Here is a 15,743-nt window from a genome sequence, read left to right on the forward strand (position 1 = left end):
ATTTCTCTAAAGGCTTCATGTTTGAATTTTACTGTATTATTACGCTAAACGCCCGGAAAAATATCACGAAAGTGTCTCATATTACAAAATTGATGTTTACTTGTTTCGCTGTTGCAACGTACTTTGGCCGTTGCTTTGAGGATAAAATTGCGATTGAAAAAGTGGTTACAATTTGACTTGCAAGTTCGATCAGTCACTTCAATGGGGTACCACAACGAGTGTCTTTCGGTGCAGCTACCTGTAAAACATAGTACGCGAAGTTAGGGGCGTACGTACATCGTACACCACCATGCACGTCATAACTTTGAGTCCCTTTATGCGGGACTCTTTATCAATATAAACCATGCATGAAGTTATACATGCTTTGTTCTATTGTTCTTATGTATAGACGAAATAAATGAAATGAAATGTGAGTCCCTCTATATACATGGGACTCGTACATTTAGTATGCCATAGCTGCTGTTATTGGCTTCTACCTTCAACCATTAAAAGTGGGGGCGGAGTTGCCAGTATTTTTCCGTGATGATGAGAAATTGAGCAATGGCCTAAGCTAGGAAGGAAATTGAACGACGAATGCTTTCTTCAATGATGAATATAATGTCATTTAGTTTGATGCATATATATAAACCTTACATCTTAACCGATTGCGATAAAATAAACTGTGTGAAATGACACATGTTTTTTGACGGTACTATAACGTGTAAGTGAAACAGTAAGTGTAAACTTTTATTAACTTAGGCCAAGGCTAGTAGTAGTAGTAAGTTAGTGTATTACTACAGTAGTACTACGACTAGTCTAATTCACACTAGGCAAGGCCTAACGTTAGACCTGCTATGCTAGTGCTACTACAACTAGAATACGGCAATTTCGCGTGTTCCCTAAACTCGCGTACTGTGTTATAGTTACATAGGCTATGTAGCTGCACTGGTACTTGATAGGCCCTGTAGCTGCTGTGTCCATTCGCCCATCGCCTCCGTGTATTTTCGATGCTGTAATAGATACTGTACATTACTAGTTACGCTAGGACCAGTCTAATTTGACATTAAGCCTAGGCTAAACAGGGATCCAGAGAGGTTCCAACATAAGCATGTAGGGCCCTATATGCCTTCAATTTTTGTTTTAGCATTTCAGTGTCACATAATTATTACATTGATTGTATACAAATGTTTCCTTTGGGTCACATTGAACAAATTATAATATTTTGTACTGTTTCTCTGTCAGGTAACATTTTCATTTCAAAGAATCAATAAGATTTAAAATAATAAAGGATGGTTCAATAAATTTCCCAATTATATATGTGAAAACTTGAATTAATTGAATGCACTAGCTAATTGATCAAAATTCAAATGTCCCATACGTCACACGCATATAATTAATTATGCAAAGTATGAACAAGTTATTAACTGAAAAATGTGAACCTCCAGCGACACCCTGAATTAACAGCTCGGGCACTTCTGGGCTTTGTATCTGCACATTCCCTAATTCACACTTAGTGGGACATATATTCGAACTAACATACAGTTTTTACTACTCATGACTAGCACAAATGTTGCCCTCTGACTCTTTGGCAACTTTACATTTGTCTCTTCATCAACCAATTAGAAAACTTCTTAGAGTAAGGTGACCAGACGTCCCCGATTTTCGGGGACAGCCCCTATTACAGTGTGCTGTCCCCGAAAAACAAGTGTCCCCGAAAATGTCCCCAATTCCTCAAAATGTTCAGGAATTTCGAAAATATCCCACATTATTAGTAAATAATTGTAAAAACAAAATTTAGTCAAGTGTGCAGTCGCAGAACGGAACTAACCAGTATTTCAGGTGGGCCAGTGCAAAGTGGAAACACTGTTAAAATATGCTAGATCGATCTAGCCTAGCACTCTTTCGTAAAGTAAGTAAATTTCATCTAAGAAAAATCTATATATTTTGAAATTTTTTTTTTTTTTTAAGTATCACCATATAAGCACCTTAGGCACTTGAACATGTTCCAAAACATTTCCTTAGACCCCTCCCCCATATCAGTCATGCAATAAATGTCCCTGATTTCCAGTCAGGCAAATATGGTCACCTTATCTTAGAGTAATTTTCAATCGCATCTGCTAAAGTGAGTTTAAGCTTTGAGTGTCAGTAGAATACAAGTATCCAAGTCACTGAATTGAAATAAACTGGACAAAAGGTCTGCGACTCTCCTCCAAATAATTAAAGACGAGATACTTTTCTCTTCAATCTTTTACAACTAGCACATAGGTTGAGATATGTTATATCACTATACAAAATCTTCGGAGATCTGTAAACTGAATTCCGGGATCACACGCATTAACACCCAGAGTCGTATCTACGGCACTGGTAAGCTAGTACTGATATGAGTGCCCCCCCCCCCCACTGCTGAAACTCTGAAGCTCTCCATGCATAAAATCTATGTAGACAATCAAAAACTTCAGACCTTTTAGCTTTAAAATGATACCTATAATTCCCTATTTCAATGAATTTTGAAAGTTAAGGTTCAAAAGGGACAATAGCTTGAAGTTGCCCCTTCTTTGATATTTCTTATATTTTGTTTTCCAGATTTGCAGCAATAGGAAATACTTCAGTCATCGAACTACCTGAATCAACTTCTACGCGAGATACAGAACATTGTGTGTCTTTTTTTTTATCTATTGTTCCAGCTAACAGCTGTGTAGGTTTCGTTATTAAAATGGAATCCGGGTGTAGGATACGTGGATTTCTCTATTCTTTTGCGATGTATATCATGTTAGTTCTGGCAATATCTGTCATTTTCACAGATGCCCAAGAGCCTTCCATAACAGCAATAATAAAAGGAAGTAACGATATAAATATAGGTGAAAATGGAGTCGTGCAGATCGAAGAGAATGCTCCGTCCAACCTTCAATTGATTGGAAGTGGTCTGCAAGAGGGTCAGAGTATTTTATTTATTAAATCAAAGAGCCAGAGAGGGAACCCCTGTGGTGACGTGGAGAGGACCAAGGCATTCCGTATCGAGTTTGTCACAAATAATAGTGAATCTGGGGATATAAATACTTGTCTAGTGACTGTTTCATTAAGTTCAGTGTGGAGCAGTGACACGCTATACATGTGTTTGGAAGTATCGGAGAATGAATGGATACACCAGGGCGTTGACCCCTGGCTCACCATCACAGTGCACCCTCCGCTATTACCACTTTGGCTACAGATCTCTCTGATCGTAATACTTCTCGTGTTTTCCGGCCTCTTCAGTGGATTGAATTTAGGGCTCATGGCTCTGGACCCGACAGAGTTGAAAATTCTTCAAAACTGTGGAGAACCCTCCGAGAAGAAATATGCCAAGCAGATATCGCCAATAAGAAAGACGGGTAACTATTTGCTGTGTACCCTTCTGTTAGGGAATGTTTTGGTGAACACTACGTTAACTGTCTTGCTCGATGACCTATCGTCCGGTATCTTCGCCGTCTTAGGTGCCACCGCGGGTATCGTCATATTTGGCGAGATAGTCCCGCAGAGCATCTGCTCCAGACACGGTTTAGCCATCGGAGCGAAGACACTCTTGATAACCAAATTTTTCATGGTAGTGACTTTCCCGGTGTCTTGGCCCGTCAGTAAAATTTTAGATCTGATCCTGGGTCAAGAGATCGGTCAGGTGTACAATCGAGAACGTCTGCTAGAGTTACTCAAGGTGACGGACGAGTACAATGACCTCCGGAAGGAAGAAGTGGACATGATATCCGGCGCTCTGGAACTCAAGCGCAAGACAGTCTCGGACGTCATGACTCCCCTGACTGACTGTTTCATGTTAGACGAAGATGCCGTGTTGGACTTCAAGACCGTCACGGATATTATGCATAAAGGATTCACACGAATACCAGTCTACTCAAAAAGTCGGGAGAACATCACGGCACTACTCTTTGTCAAGGACTTGGCGTTTGTGGATCCTGACGACTGTACGCCCTTGAAGACCGTGGTGAAATTCTACAAACATCCTATCAACTTTGTCTTTGATGACACAACTCTTGATTACATGCTAACAGAATTCAAAAGAGGTAATAAATCATTTTTGAAAAACAGTCATTTTTACAAAACTGTTCCTTGAAATCTTGGCAAAACATTCAATTGAAAATACTTAACTTTCAGTTCTTTTGGTCAACTTTTACCATTGATTTTAAATTAAAAACAACAGTTATTTTTACAAACTGTTCTTGAAATCTTGGCAATAAACATTCAATTGAAATACTTCACATTCACTTTTTTTGGCCAACTTTTACCATTAATTTAAATTAAAAAAGACACTCCTAGGCTTTTCTGATAATAAACAAAATAACTAAAAAATCAGCAAGTCAATTGCACATGATTCTATTTGATCTGAAAGTGTTTATGAATAGGTTCATGCATATAGTTTGTGGTATGTTGACAAACTACTGAAAATGAAATTTTTCTGCACTGAGATTTGTGTAGCAAACATACTGCACTGTACATACTTATCAACACACCATTACTTGAGTATATATTTCACAGTTGTATTTTTTTTTGGGGGGGGGGGGGGTTTTCATAAGAAATTGATAACTTGATACAGGCCAATCTAGGATTTTAAAATGGTGTGGCTGTGACCCTAGGGTTGTTGAAGTTGACTCCCGTGTAGAGGGAACTGGGGCTCACCTCCCCCCCCCAAAAAAAAGCTATTAGACGTGAAGTGCTTGATATAAATGAGGTCTGTATTTAAAACTGGACACAAGGATGTGCTGTTAACTTTTATGTTATGTTAAAAAGGTGTTGCACACACCCCCCCCCCCCCTCTTTCCAAAACAGATTCATGCCTGCTTAAATACATCAAAGTTTAGGTAAATATTAAGGTATGACACAGTACATTAACTTCTGCCTCTGCATATTTCCAACATATGTTGCTCCATTTTCTGTGAGTCTCTACTTTTATTTAATATATATTTTAGGGCCTCGGGGGCAGATTAACTTTTCGCTAACGGAGTATACCCTTTAAAGTTAAATAAATATATGACATAAACAACAAATACTGAAATAATTTCCTTTTCCTTCCAGGTGAATCTCACTTGGCTATAGTAAATCGTGTCAATAACGAGGGTGAGGGCGATCCTTTCTACGAAGTCTTAGGGTTGGTTACGCTGGAAGATGTCATCGAAGAATTGATCAAAGCAGAAATTGTTGATGAAACTGACCAATATAGTATGTGTTTCTACCTTATACTCTGTCTGACCTATGTTATTGTTCACATATTGCTATACCATATTCCTTGTTTCACTGATACTTCGTTTTCAGAACGATTTAATTAAAACAAAATATAATAAAACTGTCAGCAAACTGCTTACCCACTAGAGAGCCTGTGTAAGAGAATGTGTAAAAGTGAGTTGGCCTGACGTTTCGATCCTAGCAGGATCTTCTTCAAAGGCTTAATGACAAGTAACAGTAACAGAAGGGACAATAACAAGCACAGAATACAGACAGGTTAATGAGCATAGTGAACACAAAGAGATAGATGTAAGGGGATTAGTAGACAAGGGATGGAGAGAAGAAAGAAACCAACAGGGGAAGAGGAGAAGTAGGAGGTAAACAGTGGAGGGACAAAGAGAGGATTAAAAGGAAGGGGGTAGGGAATAAACTGGAGAAGGACAAAGACAGAAAGGTGTGGAGAAAAAAAGGGTGGAAGAGAGCTATGAGAAGAGGAGTGATGGGGGGGGGGAAACAAGGGGAGAAGGAAGGGGGGACAGAACAATTTATTTACTGTATTTGGTGACCATGCCGAAGGCTCAGTAACCTTTGCGATCGTGCTGGCGTGTGTGTAGGTGTATGTATGGGTGTGTGTGGATGTGGCATACAACCGGAGTTAGTTTATACTTGGTATGTTGATGTAACTACCACAACAACCACAAGGTGAATCAATGTCATACTCGTTAAAGTAGATACCCTGTGATGATAAAATTGTTTTAGGTTCCCAATTCATGAATATTAATAAATGGGCTGGGCTCAGTGTAAAATTTGGTTCATACTGGTTTGGTGATGTTGGTACATAATGAGCACATTTTCATGACGTCTCCAACTTCATGTCATTAATATTCATCAAATTGCAAGAAATGGCTTTTAAACACAATACAAGAACCAAATGTTACATGGTTTTCATTATTGGTAAATAAGTTTTGCCACACTACATTCTTACAATCAACCGTGCTGTTTTTTGTGTGCATATCATCAAAATTAATCAGTGAGCATAAAATTCTTAATCAGATATCACTGATATAGTGAGTTTAATTAGCTTTACACATATACTTGGATAATACGATGTAAGTATATAGATACATGCTTATGAGATCATTAAATTTGACCTCGTGAATATTCATGCATGTATCTGTCTTTATACTATGTTACTTGATGGACCTTGTCAACATTTAAACTGATTCCTGGTAGTACGTGACTGTATATGTTGCCACATTAGTCAATAGATAAATCCCTCTTCAGTTTGGTGTGCACAACTTCATGAATATTAACATGTATAGCTTACTGCTCTATGAATGTGTTTGGGCATCATAAGCACTAAACGTTTTTCGTTTTCTGGTTGGAATGTGCTGTTGCGAGTTTCTCAGCACATCTTGTATCGGTCTTACATTCGATGAGTGATACCAACTTTTTGCCCAACTTTCTGCAGTTGATAAAACATCAAAGAAGTCTAGACGGGATCACAATTATCGAAGAGACTACTCTGTGTTTGCCGAGCAGGATGATGATGTCAAACGACCAAAGATATCACCCCAGTTGTCCCTGGCAACATTCCAGTTTCTCTCAGCAGGTATAAAATTGTCTATTTTATAACATGAAAGTATGCCTCAATTCATGCCGTTAGTTTTGTTTTTGTTTTTAGGACCCAAACGACATATCAACAGATGGTTAGAAATTTACCAGTGATCCAAGGACATTACAAATAGACATGATGAAACAGAAATAGTCAAGGGCTCAGTTCCAGAATGATTTAATTCATGGCAAACGTAATGCCAAGTCATTAGGCCGACTGCTTAATAAAAACATAAGATTACAGATCCACTCATTTCAGATCAATACAAGGCTGTTTGCAAAGACTACGACAAATTCAAACTTTGTAGGACTCGAACAACGTAGAACCTCAAGGACTATGCTAATCATATGATGATTTATTCGGCTGTGGAAATCATGACATGCAATGCCACTTTCTGTGGTTCATACAGTTTACAATCAATCTTAACTGGGATAACACGGTGATGGCTTGCTATTAGGGTAAATTTATTCACTGCATGATCTGCGTAGTGACCATTTGAGTTCTCACTTCAAATGTTGTAGAATGTAGGATTATTTCAAATTCAGCGGATTGGACTGACTCCTAATATACTTTTAAACATAATGAGGCCTCCAAATTCATGCTGTTTTTTTTACTGGCTAAATGCCAGTTGATTTTGACAATTGCCAGAAGAAGGACAACACACTTGTATTTGTCGGCCAGTAGACATCAAGATAATAAAGCTAAACATTGAAATAAAAAATGAAAACAATAAATAAAAAACAATAACATAAATGTGAACATTGAAATAAACAAATAAAAATTAAACAAAACATCAATCTAAGCATTGAAATACACAAACCTGGGGAACAATCACCAGTAAAAGTGAAAAGCGGCCCCATTTCTGTACGTAACATAAGCCCTGTACTACTGTTTATTATCAGCAGATATTATTGGGCTGTTCCCCCCCCCCACCCCCTCCTCCAATGTGTTTACATTAATTGATGTACCCACCCCTTCCAGAGTACATTTAATTGATCAATGTAAGTGAGTGTAATTAAGGAAAAATGCCAAAGAGAACCTTGGTTTTTAGTCTGTAGTGTTTTTTTTAAGCACTTCACATGTCTTGTAGCAAGCAGCTAAACTTGTGAATTTGGTAGGCCTTGATAAATGTCAGCTGACAGAGTACCATTTGTCAGCCCACGAGCAACTATCGAGGCTTTTGGATGTCTTTGCAGAGGTGAAACCATTCCAGAGGGAGTTCATGTCCGAAACCATCCTCCATCGGTTGCTGCAGCAGGATATCATATACGATGTGACCCGGAAGGAGGATGAAGAAGAAATCTACCTCTTTACCCACGGCGTACCCGTCGACTACTTCATCATGGTCCTACAGGGTCGAGTGGAGGTCACCATAGGAAAAGAAAATTTGGTCTTTGAGCAAGGACCGTTTTCATATTTCGGTCAGCAGGCACTGGTCGCCCCTTCAGGTAATAGTTTATTTTTTTTAGTTGTTATGATTTGATTTTTTTTTTATTTAATTTGATTATTTTTTTTTAAACAAAACATTTAGTCAATTAAAGTACCTATTTGTAACACTTTAGTTTTGCCTTTGATGATGTTGTTTTGCTTCGTAAGTTAAAGGAGAACCGGAATTCAAAAACTGCAAAAAAAATATTATACAGTGCAGCAGAGTTGTTGGCCTAGAACCAATCATCAAAGCTTCTTCTGCCCGGTCCTGAAATCTGAAAGATCTGATCATTTTAGACATATATATATATATATATATATATATATATATATATATATATATATATAAATATATATATATATATACAAGTGTTGATTGCCATCAAGATGTCATGAAGATAAAACATCTTGATTTGTTTTGTGAGCTCTTTCACAAAATTCTTGAACATTTTAAATCAGCAAGCATTTTTACGATTGTGTACATTTCCAAGGTTGTAAAGATTCCAGGTATTAAATGAAAAACAGATAGTTAAAGCAGCTTGTTACCAGGGTAACTAACTGAAGGTGGTTTGACAATCTAAGAACATCACAGTTTGGTTTATTAGGAGTTCTGAATTTGACATTTTTTTTTTTTTTTGGCAGTCTGATATATACTTAATTTCTAGTCAAAATATGGCTCACAATGCACCCTTTGACATGTAATAAACTCTCCTTAGCAACTAAGAATTTTTTTTATTTCATTCAAGAGGTATCACAGATTTAATGTTCCTTCACACACACAAAGCTGAAGACTCGATCAAGTCTCAATATGACATCATCAAGTCACACATGCTTCATATTATGTCTTAGGTTATTAATCTTTTTTTTTTTATTACAATCTACTGTAAAATGGATGGATTTTTGGCAATACTGACTCTATCATTCTGAAGGCCTTTACATGACCTCATGATGACATTGGTTTCAGTGTTCAGGACTGCTGACATTTGACACTTGGAAATATGAAAAGAAAAACAGAGAAATGGTATTTTATTTAAAAGGTTTCAGACCCTAGTGACATGTTGACATCACATATTTGCAAAATGACAGCTCCCCAGACACAACTGTTAAACAAGGATATCTCCCAAATGCAGCAAGACTTTTTGTTATAGTTTTTTTTTGGTTTCAGTGATAATCGTAACCTATGCATTCATGATGGCATATGTATGTGTGTGTGCGTTTGTGAAGCCCAGCTTGTAAACACGATATCTCAACAAGGGAAGGTCAGACCAATTTCATATGTGTAGACGTACCACATTATGTACAAGAAGCCTATTGTTTTTGGTGGAGGTCAAAGGTCATTCAGGGTCACCAGGGGTCAAATTGTGAAAACCTTGTAAATACGGTATCTCAAGAAGGAAAGCTCGGGAAGACTTCATACTTAGTGTGTAGAAGTACCACATTGAGTACAAGAAGCCTATTATTTTTAATGGAGGTCAATGGTCATTTCGGGTCACCAGGGGTGAAATTGTGAAAACCTTGTAAACATGAAATCTCTGTAAGGAAAGCTTGGGAGGACCTCATATTTAGTGTGTAGAAGTACCACATTTGTGTAATAGAAGCCTATTGTTTTTGGTGGATGTCAAAGGTCATTTGGGGTCACCAGGGTTGAAATTGTGAAAACCTTGTAAACACGATATCTCAATACGGGAGGCTTGGGCCGACCTTTAATTTAGTGTGCAGAAGTACCACATTGGGTTGAAGAAGCCTATTGTTTTTGGTGGAGGTCAAAGGTCATTTGGAGAGTCATCAGAGGTCAAATCGTGAAACCATTGTAAACATGTACACCCTCACTATACATTACGTCAGATTCATGAAGAAAACTGCTCATGTGTTACATCATCGAAACCACAATGCATTCTTGCATTCTGGTTGGTGAATAGTTCTACACGAAGATATCTGTCATATATATAATATGATTGTTGTGTTTGTGTCAGTCCTGTATTCAAGCTGGACAGACTGGTGATAAAGCAGTCTATTGTTTCTTCAGATGATTCCCCAGCCTTATCCCAAGGCAGCACACCGAGTACCCCCAGTTCCCTCCGTGCGGCTATCTTCAAGCCCGATTTCACAGTGCGGCTTCTGTCCGACATACAGTACCTGAAAGTAACAGGTGCGCAGTACCACGCTGCATCTGTGGCAACCAAAATGGAGCGAGAGTTGCATAACACCGAGTCATCGACCGAGGTGTTCAGCAAACAGTGGAAGAAAACCCAGAAGAAACCAGTGGTAGAAAATCAGCCGGAGAATGCCATCCCGAACAACCAACTTCCAGGCCCAGACGAAGAAGCCAGTTCCGAAGACTATTCCCCTCAGGTCAATCTCCTACAGAAGCATCCAAAGGAGTCTACCGCATAACAAAAGCTCTGATAAATGTAACGTTTTAGTTTTATAGTGACAGGAAACTTAAGTCATCTTTATAGTGCATTACAGATCATGCTATCCAGCCCACCTTAAAGTTATTCCAATATTTTGAACCCTTTTTTTGTTGGGTGAATAAATATATGTGCAAAATTTGTGGGGGGTGGGAGGGGGGTGGGTGATGGAAAGGATCAATAAAAATGTTAAAGGTGGTATAGTTAAATAAAGTAAAGATGAAAAGCATTGAATGACACCAAGGAAAATGTACTATCTATTCAATGTCTTTGAGTTTGCTACTATAACAAGTTCACAAAATAAAAACTATTAATCAAACTAGGGTTAGTTTTGCTATAAAGTTGGTGGTCCGGAATCAATTTCCTTTTTTCTTATCCAAATATCGCAGTTTTCACGCTCGTGAATCTTGTTAACGCCATCACACTGTTAGGTCTACCTGGCATCTTGCCCACTTTGCAGAAGGTTTATGTTTTTTGGGGGTTCGTTTGATTTTGCTTAATGATACCCGATAAATTATTCATTTAGTTAATAGAATGTTTTAACGGGGGGAAAAAAAGAAGTAGGCTCAGGAAATCTATGTTAAGTGTAACAATACTATATTCTTAAATAAATATGAAATCAATTATTTCACACATTTCAAATTATAAAAGTAATAATAAGCAAAATGATAATTTTTTTAATGCTACATGATTCTAGGACATAGGTTCTCTTTAAATTTGTACAAGGGCCAGAGGAAAACATTGGATGTATCAAAGGACCAGATGTAATCTGTTGAATTCTCTTTTCAGTTAGTGGTCAGTTAATTATGTAATTATCAGACATGGATCCAGGCAGGGGTGTGGAGCTGTTTACTTCTCCAAAATTCAAAAGTAGACCTAGTTATTCGCACAATATTTCTAGGGGAGGATGCTCTCAGACACCCCCCCCCCCCCTCCATGTGAGATGTTGGTTCCAATAACCTGGATCGACCAGCTGATTATAGTATTAAAACTGGTGCTTTCATTGAATTATCATAATTTTAATCGTGTGTGAAGCAAACTACAATGCCAGGGATGATGTAAGGTGAGTTTTATAGATGATGATATGTTATCCACAAATTCATCAAGAACTATCAGTAGGATTTGCACAAAGTAAGAATTTACTTCACCTCAAGATCAGTGATGTATATATATATATTAACATAAAAATGATAATTTTCGTGATTTAAGGTGGACCAATTTAATCAAGAAAGTTTTGGTTCAAATATTAAATGGATTTTCTGTTGGTATTAGAAAAGTGTTTGAACAGATTCCCCACCCCCTCTCCTTCCCTGCCCAGTGATGGGACCATGTGCTGCGAAGTGCAAGACTTCAGAAGAAAGTCATTGCCGTGACTTTGGTTTGCTTTTAGAATGGCTCGACTTCGACTCTCGATCTCGACTTTTAATATGGCTCGAATTCGACTTCAAAGTTCACAAACTTTTCAACTGCTTAGGGATTGTTTCTTGCTAAAAGTGTATCGTGTAGGAATTTGTTGCAAATTTGTTTTTGCGAGAATAGAATGAAAGAAAGAAACACCTCATTTGATCAGTTTTTGTGTCTAAAGATGATAGTTTGATCAATTTCAATCATATGTATTTAGATCAGTATTCATGTATGTTTACTAAATTAACTCCAGAAGTTCCAAGGACCAACTGCAGGATTATTACCTCTTTGAGATTGTCTATGCTTGTTTATCATTGTCTGGCTGAATGTACAGCATTTAACTATTCATTAGATATTGTGCATCTGAAGTATGTGATGGAAGCTGTAAACCAAAACAATATTTAACATATTAGTTTTATTTCTTTGATATACTTGTAGATTATTCAAAAGAAACAGCATAACTACATTTACAGTAAACCATTTCTGTCAAGTTTTACTTGTGTTAACTGTCAGCTGGCTGTATAGCTTAACAGCACCCTCTATTAATTGGGAGTCATCTTAAAAGCATTTCTCGTATCATCTCCGATTTAAAGACCAATTAAATTTGTCTCTATGAGATATGTTAGGCGGAATTCTTTATGTCATTATGGAGGTGGGTAAGATGGTATGTACAAGTGTGGGCTATGTGCTTGCATTTGATATTACATGACCTGACCAGAAAGTAACAGCACAAAATGGATAAAAGCAGACTTAAACCCCTTGACGATGTTTTAGTTTACTCTCGAAGAGTCAGTTAAGTTATATTTCAGTGGTGAAATGAATTATTCCATATGTTAAATTAATGTGCAATTTTTTTTTGTAATTTTGCAAACTGAACAGCTGATTTACATTATACTAATTATATTTTTGTAATTTGTAAAAGGAGTTTGCACAAATTCCTAGATTAACGTCCCTTCTCTTGCACCAGATTGGTCATTGAAGTAGTTGGCATGATTTCCATGGTGATGGTAATTCCTACATTATTTTCTGAAGATCAAGCGTCATTACTTTCTCGGTATTATAGCCATTAATTTCTCGGTGTTACAGTCATTACTTTCATTGTGTTATAGTCATTAATTTCTCGGTATTTCAGTCATTATGTTCTCGGTATTACAGTCATTATGTTCTCGGTATTACAGTCATTATTTTCTCGGTATTATAGTCACACATGTTATGCCCCTATGTGCTAAACAAAACAAAGTTATCAGGTGTAAACCAGAGCTGACACTAGTTACTTTATTGTGGGTCCCTTCGAGTCATTACCGGTGACTTTCGTGACCCAAGTATTGTTACTGATTTGGGTCCCTGTATGGGGGTGGGGGAGGGGTATTTCACAAACTTCTTTTAGTCACTTCACTTCGTTTAGTGACTCGAGTTGTGACATTGTGATAACACTGCTGTGGACATATTTAACTCTCTTCCAGGAAGTTAAGTTGCGGAACAAAATGTTTAAGGAAATAATCTCAAAGCAGGTACATATTTTGTTTCTTACCAAAACAACTAATAAACTGAAATTGGCTTCCAAGGATACTTTTTAATTCTTTGACAAGATTTTCAAGTTTCATCTTACGATCAATCAGAAGACTAGTTGTGGCTAAGTCCTCTTGGAAGAACCTGGGTCATGACCTCAAAAGTTTACCGACTGGTTTCCTACAGGGAGCACTGCACAAACAAATTTGAATTCATTTTCCGGCAGGTGGTGGAATATGGTTTATAAAAAATGTAATCGGCTGACGGCTAAATGTACCCAAGAGTTCAGATATTTTTTCCTTTCTCTGAAATTGTGCCAAAGTTTAATGTGTGTTTAACCAAGGGAGGGGTAAGTAGAGTAAAAATAAAACTGATGTATGTCTTCTCTGATACGTAGTCACGGCTCGACTTCACATGTTTCTATTTTTTTCTTTTAAATATTTCATATACTGCCCAAAGTGTTTCTCTGTATAATATAAACATTTTTCCTTCTTCTTCTTCATGTTCTTGTTATATTACCACCCTTTGATTTTATTTTTTTTCTGTTTCTGTTTAATAATTTCATTTGTGTTTTAGATTTAATACCTTATATGGAGTTCTGTACATTCATTTCTAGCTAGTTCAAGTCTTTCAATACTCCATGGTGCAAAAACATTTAAGCCTTAAGTTATATTATGCACTCGCTGGTACCACAGATACTACTACACAAATAGCACTGGCAAAGTGTACCTGTTTCATTCATCTTACCAATTAAATTTTGCACAAAAACAGTCATAGGTTGGAATTATGCTTTGGAAATAATGTTTGCATGTTTTGTTACTCTGTTTGGAATAGCTGCATTTGATCTTTTTCAGATACAAATCGTTGCAATAATTGCTTTTAACAATTTAACCGAATCGTTGTAAGTTCTAAGTTTCAAAAGATCATTAAATTCTTTTTAGTTTCAATGTCCTTGTTAGCAGCAGTTGACAAGAGGAAACATAACTTACAAATTCCATTTCTTCGTAACATTTAATTTCAAAATTGTTCAACGGGTTAAAAAAGTCAATCAAGTCAACTTCCGTCTGACAAGACAGTGATGCAGATATTATATTTGATATTTGTTTCAAGATGATAGGTAATATCACCCTACACTCCGAAAATTACCCGCGACAGCCGAAAAATCACCGAGTCCCAAGAACAATGCTTGCTATAAAATATGATCAACTTATCGATTATGCTACAATATTGGTTGCCTATATTTTTTGGGTACTCCTAGACAGCGCTCCTTGATAATTGTGTGTGTGTGTGTGCGTGCATTTGTTTTTCTATCTGACCGAGTACTTCAACAAAAGAATTCCAGGTCCTCGGTTGTGATTTCTAAAGAATCACCACGTCCTCGGAAGAATTCTATTGTATGGGGTATTGTTAAGGTTAGGGTACGTGGATTTGAACAATTGAAAATACAATGGGGTGCTCGGTTGGAATGTAATACAAGCTTGGGTGTGTGTGTGTGTGTGTTTATTATCTCATTTTTATTGCTTCTTAGAAATAGAAAAATTCTCAAGCTACCAGTCACAGGTGAGGGACTGCCAGTTACGTTCCATTATTATCCTTTTGCGTAAGCATCCAGTTTAATTGGAGGAAATATTCCATCCCAGTTTACCCTAACTTTGTACTATGTAAGCCTGTTGACTTGCCTGCTTTGGAAACATTTTTAACACCACCGTATGTGGATCATCATACTGGGCATTTCGTGATTACCTTGTTTTATTGGTAAATTATATACGTTTATTTCTGTCTAGACCTCTTGACCAACATCTGATGTTTTGAGACCGCAGCTGGATATACAAACGGTTGCTGTCACATTTGGAATGCATGCTAAGATTGTTCTCAAAAGCTTGAAATGGGGTAGTCATGGATTTATGAGAAATTAGTTATGTTTATCGTGTGAGCAACATATCATAATATCATCATTTTCAGTCCCTATGCACAAGGATTGTGTTGCAGGAGGTTTAGTCTGTGTGTGTTTACATATGTGCACTTTGTTTTGCATTTTAGACTGAGGACTAGAAGCTTGAACAAAGGAATGCCAAATCCTCAGATGTTATTTGAAAAGGAACACCACGTCCTCATAAGAAATTCTATTTGTTATGGGGTATTGTTAAAGTGAGGGTAAATGGATTCAAACAATGGTGTCCTCGGTTTGA

At 37.2% G+C, this 15,743-nt stretch overlaps 1 protein-coding gene across 2 annotated transcripts; it reads left to right on the forward strand.

Moving 5' to 3' along the window:
* Positions 1–494: 494 nt before the first annotated feature.
* On the forward strand, positions 495–15,729 carry LOC139968002 (metal transporter CNNM4-like). Of its 2 annotated transcripts, none has more exons than XM_071972272.1 (6): positions 495–712; positions 2,563–4,031; positions 5,041–5,184; positions 6,659–6,799; positions 7,999–8,250; positions 10,257–15,729. In XM_071972272.1, exons 2-6 carry the CDS (start codon positions 2,693–2,695, stop codon positions 10,622–10,624), a joined length of 2,244 nt encoding a protein of 747 aa, XP_071828373.1. In that variant the 5' UTR covers positions 495–712; positions 2,563–2,692; the 3' UTR covers positions 10,625–15,729. The 2 variants fall into 2 exon arrangements, with proteins under 2 accessions (XP_071828373.1, XP_071828372.1); XM_071972271.1 differs by having other exon boundaries at positions 495–700.
* Positions 15,730–15,743: the final 14 nt, after the last annotated feature.

This window comes from Apostichopus japonicus, chromosome 5 (genome assembly GCF_037975245.1).
Source record: "Apostichopus japonicus isolate 1M-3 chromosome 5, ASM3797524v1, whole genome shotgun sequence".
In the NCBI taxonomy this organism is placed as follows: Eukaryota; Metazoa; Echinodermata; class Holothuroidea; order Aspidochirotida; family Stichopodidae; genus Apostichopus; species Apostichopus japonicus.